At 35.3% G+C, this 7,079-nt stretch overlaps 1 protein-coding gene across 1 annotated transcript; it reads right to left on the reverse strand.

Annotated features, from left to right (window-relative positions):
* Positions 1–1,102: 1,102 nt before the first annotated feature.
* LOC110894864 lies at positions 1,103–4,706 on the reverse strand. The gene is made up of 6 exons (XM_022142093.2): positions 4,335–4,706; positions 4,112–4,182; positions 3,052–3,157; positions 2,800–2,932; positions 1,451–1,603; positions 1,103–1,288 (listed from the first exon to the last, which is right to left on the reverse strand). The coding sequence occupies exons 1-6, from the start codon at positions 4,421–4,423 to the stop codon at positions 1,229–1,231; spliced, it is 612 nt and encodes a 203-aa protein (XP_021997785.1). The 5' UTR covers positions 4,424–4,706; the 3' UTR covers positions 1,103–1,228.
* Positions 4,707–7,079: the final 2,373 nt, after the last annotated feature.

Below are 7,079 nucleotides of genomic sequence, written 5' to 3' on the forward strand. Positions count from 1 at the left end.
AGAGATATGAACAAAAAACAATGGTGATAATTAATGTGTGACCCATTTGTGTGCAACTGATTTTTTTCAATGGATGAAAATAGAAAAGTAATCACTGATAGGGTCACTCGGTCATCCGGGTTTTCTTAGCAACAAAACCTGCCTAAACGAGTCACTTGCTATAGTCCCATCTTTTGACATGCTTCCTTTTAAGTTTTAGCCCTCAATTGACAACTTTTAAGTGCGTAAAGGCTTATTGTTTGATTACGAAATAGACATTTTAATTTTTAACACTCTCATATACTCTAATGCATTGTAGGGGCATGCAAATGTGACAAAACAAACAATTGATTAATTGGTCCCATAGTTTAAATGATTTATATACGAGTTTCGACCAATTTCATCGAGTCTAAATTTTTACAAAAAGTAACCATTCTACTTGCAATGTAACGTTTTTTACTGTCTGTGTCCAATGTTTGTAAGTCGAATGGTTATTTTTAATTGCCCGCGCCTTATGGAATAAGGTATCAACATCCCGCCGCAACGCACGGAATAACGTCAACTCGTTAAATACATTAAGCATTATTATTATTATTATTATTATTATTATTATTATTATTATTATTATTATTATTATTATTATATTTTACAACGAAAATATAAAAAGAAAACCCACGGAAAAGCATAACCTAAAAAGCATAGTTAGATCAAAATTATCACAAAAGAACTCAAAAGGAACACCAAAATAAAATAAAAAGAATTTTGGTTTCAAGTCTTGTCATGTACCATAATTTTGTCTTCACTTTATGGAACCTTCTATTGCTTTGCCCAATTAAAGCCTAACTTCAAACACCAAAATAATCTCCCCAGATTATGAATTGCATCATTTCATTTAAACATTTGGGTTCATATACAACTTGAAATAAGTTCCATTTTTCCTGTTTACATGTGTTGTTTTGTAACATCTTAACACTTTTAAAGCGGCAATAACAATCGTCACACACAAGAAAAAAATAGAGAAAAGAAAAAAAAAACATCCCGTAACAATAATCTAGGCAAAACTTCAAACGACGACACCCAAACACCACCCTGCATCGCTATAGCCAACAACAACACGATCCCAACCCATTGAAACTTTTGAACATTCAACAATATAATCCATTTGCATTACATATTTACAAAGTTTAAACAGTTTATAACTATTATATAGTTTAGACTATGAAAGAACAAAACTGATAATTCAAGGGTCTTAAAAACTGTCCAGGCTTTGGTTACATAACATATCTTCTTCACCTTTATGTTCAACAACCTGCTAATAAGCAATATTCGATATTCTTTATAATAATTCAAAGAAACTTGCATTGCCAAATCACAATGTCAACCGATTTATGTAGCAGCCTCTAAGAGATTTCGATATTGGTTTGTAGTTGTGTGATGTTTTGTGCTTGTAGGCATATCAAATATCTCGTACCTTAAGCCTTAATTCTGTGCTTGATGATGTGGCTAGCTTTGGGCTCGAACCTGTGCTGAACTTGAACTTATGTACGAGGATCACAAAACCGGGCAAAAGTATGATGTAGAGTGCCCCCATGATTAAGGGTGCTAAAACTAACCACCCCAACAACTGCAAGATGTTGATTAAATTGTTAAATGTAGCAAGTTTAACCCATTTTGTTGGGATTATGTTTTCTCTTAAACGGGTCGTTTTAAAAAAAAAGGAAAAATGGGCAAGATGGAAACATGCCATTCTACAACAAAAAAAAGGTTAGAAGGAAACGGGTCATTCTACAACAAAAAAGGTAAGTGGGAAACGGGTCATTCTACAAAAAGAAAAATAGGTCAGAAGGAAACGGGTCATTCTACAAAAAAAGGGTAAGTGGGAAACGGGTCATTCTAAAAGAAAAGAATAGGTAAGATTAGGGTTGCAAACGAGCCGAACGAACACGAACAAGGCCTTGTTTGTGTTCATTCGATAAGGATATAAATGCGTTCACGAAATGTTCATGAACGCTTACTGAATGAGTTTTTTTGTTTGTGTTCGTTCATCAAGGAAATGAGTGTGTTTATATACGTTCATTAAAATATAGGTAACAAACACAATGAACAAAACTGAACACAAAGAAGCGTTCGAGAATAGAAGCTAACATGTATTAAAAGGGATGTAATATGCAATACACTAACAATGATTAAATACATTTTAGTGGGAATTTTGAAGAATTTAAATAAAATAAAAAAAAATTAAAACCCTAATGATCTATCGAACATAAACGAACACGTTACCAAACATTCACGAACATAAATGAACGAACACCGCCTCTATTCATGTTCGTTCATTTAACTAAACGAACGAATTTTTTTGTCAATGTTCGCTCATTAAACGAACTTCTAGCCAAACGGTTCACGAACCGTTCGCTAAACGTTCTGTTCATTTGCAGCCCTAGGTAAGATGGATACGGGTTATTCTACAAACAGAAAAATAGGTAAGAGGGAAATGGGTCATTCTGAAAAAAGAAAAACAGAAAAGATGGAAACGGGTCATTCGAAAAAATGAAAAACAGGCAAGAGGGAAACGGGTCATTCTACAAAATAAAAAATATGTAAGAGGAAACCAGGGCATTCTGAAAAAAAAAAAAAAAAAAAAAAAAGCGAAACATACGTATGAGAGAAACGCGTGGAACACATTGAAACTTGAAAGTGGCCCAAGGTCTATTCTTAAAGCATATACCTCCTACATTGTTTTTATTTACAGATGCAGATTATTGTTGTTTTCGGTAATCACACAATCAACACAATAATTATTATACATAAAGCGTAACATACCGCGTTAAAGATGCTTCGAAAGATTTCTGTTGAAGCTTCACCAGTTAATACCTTCTTTAAAGCATCAGTTGTCAAAGGAAAATGAGCTCCACCAGTAACAAACTCACCAAACCGTAAGAACACCACCATCAGACTAAATAATAAAACGAAATTTAGGATATCAAGATTTATTAATGTACAATGTACACGAATAATATGTAACAAACTAACTACGCATATTATTAGTTTTTGAAAAAACGTACTACACTTCACCTCAGCTCTAACGGAGTGGCAACAAAATTTGCCAGCATAACAGTTGGAGCGTTTACAGATGACCCGAGCACTGCTATTGCCATCCCACAGAGGAACACCGTCACCCCTGTCATAATATATACATATATGTATGTGAGGAGTTATCAAAATAACACAACAATCATAAGAAGATACCCAAAATGCATAATAATTATATACTCAAAATGCACAATAACTATACATATACAGAAGACAGTGCTACCTAAACCATTCAATAAAAAAAATAACCACTTTATCCCTTTTGAGTTTGTTTTTTATATACTTGTCAAGGAAAACTCACAAGATCCCACCAATACCCTGCTAACTAGTGGGACCAGGTAAAGTGCACCTTACGTTGGGCATGTGACCTTCAAGGGGCTAACTAGTGAAAGTTGGATTAGAACCGAAGTTTTAGATGTTTTATTAGTTTGTCGTATTTCTTCCATAACACATCTTTATTTTTATGTTCTCATCAACAAATAAAAAACTCACTTAGGCTACACGGTATGAAATGGGGCCCCTAGGCGCTCCATTGCACCACCATGGGCGAAGGATAGTGGGGGCGGGAGAGGGCGGCCGACCCCCCGAACTTTTCGCTCAGGAGTGGAGAGTATATAGTTTTCGTATAGAAATTTTTGGGTATATACGTTTTCGACCCCCCGTTTTATAGAAATTTTTGTGTATATACGTTTTCGACCCCCCGGTCGGAAATCTCAAGCTTCGCCACTGTGCACCACCACAGCGCCACGTATGCGCCACCTCATCCAACATCAACCAATAGGGGCCCCCCGTTTACAAACAAGAAATGGGATAAAGCCCCCTAAACAACTAATAGCCCCCCTTTTATTAGTTATAAATTGATATGGCCCCACATAACCTCGTTTATTGTGTAATTCAGTTGTAGTTTAAAAGAAGTGCAAGAACATTTATGTTTAATCTCAATTTTGCCTAGGTATTACTGTTTCACACATCATAAACATTTCAATCTCTCTAGAGTGAACACATAAATCAAATTGTAGCTTTATTTGAATCAAGAGCATACCAACAATTGGGAACAATCCTAACGAAATCCCGAGTGCCGTGGAGAATGCAAGTTGCTTAGGCTCTGCTCCCCTGAAATCAAAGTAACATATCAAAACTCATTAATAATAAAAAGAAAACTCTACAAAACTCGGTCGAAAAGCTTTTTACGAGCCAAGCTCGAGCTCATTAGCTAGTTAGTTACAACGAACCAAACCCACCCGAGACGATCAATAGTTGTTTACCTGCTAAGAATTTGTATGAAAGGATCAACAACCTTGTTGTGAAGCCAAGAACCAATTGCTCCTACTCCCCTTTTCGGTGAATTCGACATTTATATCAATATGATCAACCCAACCAATTCCAATTCCAATTCGGAACTGATAAACTCTTCGTATATAATCGATGAATCAATAATAAGAAGTCGTCAAGTAAGTAGATAACAAAATCAAAAGGGTTATGAAAGTGCCAGAATTGGATTCAGATTGATGGGAACTTAATTCTGTTTGGATCATACATACGAATAAGAAATGGAATCTTTCTTCTTCCCTACACAAGTCGGATCTTGAGATCTTGTTGGGTAGTTGTTTCGATAATCTACGTGTTTTGTGTTTTGTGTTTTGTGTTTTGTTTGTTTATATGTCACGTTGCTTTCAATCTTATGATTCTTATCCCCTTTGAGATGTTTATTTCCTTCAAGTTTAGCCACAAAACTATGCATAATTTTCATTTCTACTACCTAACTAATGAAATTCTCCTTTGAAATTGACTAAAAAAAGAGTAAATTACAAAATCGTCCTTTATATATGTCACTTATTGCAAACTGTGTCCTTTGTCTTCAATAATTAAAGAAAACGTACACGATGTTTGCAAACCCTTGCAAGTTATGTCTTTTAGCCCTAACTCAATTAACTTTTTGTGGTTAAATCTGATTAAATGGACCTCACATGAGGTATTTTGGTCATTTTACTCTCATGTGGGGTCCATTTGGTCAAATTTAACCACAAAATACCCTCATGTGAGGTCCATTTGGTCAGATTTAACCATAAAAATTAACTGAGTTAGGGCTAAAGGACATAACTTGCAAGGAACATCGAGTACGTTTTCTGTAATTATTGAAGACAAAGGACACAATTTGCAATAAGTGACATACATAAAGAACGATTTTTGTAATTTACTCTAAATGTAAGGGGTGTTTTCAGTTGGGTTTGTTGGTTTTGATGAAAGTTCTAGGTCAAATGGTTAATTAGGTTTTTATAAAATGGTATTAAACCAGTCGGGTTGGTTGGGTCAGTAAGATCTATTAAGATGCATCGATGTAATGGTTTAGACTATGGAAAATAGAAAAAGCGATAAAGATTATTCATGAATATTACATATTAAAAAAAATATAATTACTGAAAATGGTTGACTTGATTCACATGGTCGGTTGTATGTTTCAAACCATCAAATTCAGACCTTATAAATCTCAAACCGACCAATGGCGCAGCATAATGTTGAGCTCGTAAGCTCTCAGTTTTCCAACAACCTCCTCTAAGTCTTTAGTCTCGTAATCATCTTCGCCCTTTTATCATGAGAGTATAAATATCCCACTTAGCAGGTAAAGCATCTAGCAACTTGTCTTTATCTCAATGTCAGTGTATCCCTCTATGTCATAGTTGTCTATCTCTGACATTAAATGATAGAACCTTGTGATGATATCTTCTAGGGACTTATTTCTCATACATTTAAAGATAGCAAATTACTTCTTAAGCAGGTCAACCTTGTTCTTTTTCACAACAACATTGCCCTCATATCTCTTTTCTAACGCATCCCACATCTCTATCGAGGTAGTGTATCTCTTAAAAGTATGTCTAATGCCATCAAGTAAAGACATTTTGATCGCAGCAAGAGCTCTCTTCTCAGCTTCATACATCTTCTTTTCTGCATCTTGCATATTAACATAGGCAGTGACCCGTTGTCTGCCTTCAAAATCATGGGTTGGGTTAACATACCCATCCTGAATATAGATCCACATCCATGTGTCTTGATATTCAATAAACGACTGAAACCTGTCTGTCCACGTAAGGTAATTCTCTACCTTCATCATCTTTGGCGGTTTGTTAGTAGTGCCAACTTCATATTCCGTCCTCAACAAGTCATTCAAATTTGATATATTCGACATTTTTACCGAACCGGCTTGCTAAAAACGTTTAAAAACTGACCAAAAACAGTTTTTTACCAAATCGTACCGTTAGACTCGTCTCGACGATCGAATTCAATGATATACTAGATTTATTACCCGCTGCGATGCGGTGGGGATCTAGTCATATGTATCATACTTAATAAACCCATGTGTTTGTTACATCAACGTTTCATAGTCACATTGCTTAACCTTTACATCAAAAACGTTTCATAGTCACATCGCCTAACCATACATCAAGGATGTATATATCGATGCCATACAAAATGTCTTGTAATCAACTTCTAAAAATCAATTTAGCAGTGAAGTTAAGAAGTTATATTTGTAGTACAAAAATTAAAATTAAAATTGATTAATTATAAAGCATCTATGCAAAAACCGGATAGTGTACATGGTTCATGGTTTTTCAACTACACATGGTTTCGGAAATTTGTGGACTACATGGTTAGACTATCTTGAATTCATCTTTTGGAGGGATGTTCTTAAAGGCCCTTAAAAGCCCTTACCATTGTAAACTTATGTTCTTAGAGTGCCCTTATCAACTAAGCCCTTCCAAAAGGGCTTTGTTTTTGTTGCTTTTTGCATGTGGGTGGGTCCAAAGTAAAAGAAAAAAATGTTTATTTAAATATTGTGTGTAGTGGGTAGGTAATGAGAAAATTAGAAGGGTATGGATATTTGTTGGGTTGGAGATGAAGTAAGGGGTTTTTAAGGATTTGTAAGGATATGATGTGGCAGATAACGTGGCAGCGAAGGGCGCCTAAGGGCGCACGTAGCATTGGCGATAGTTTGTACAGATATACCTCCATTT

This window comes from Helianthus annuus, chromosome 2 (assembly GCF_002127325.2).
Source record: "Helianthus annuus cultivar XRQ/B chromosome 2, HanXRQr2.0-SUNRISE, whole genome shotgun sequence".
In the NCBI taxonomy this organism is placed as follows: domain Eukaryota; kingdom Viridiplantae; phylum Streptophyta; class Magnoliopsida; order Asterales; family Asteraceae; genus Helianthus; species Helianthus annuus.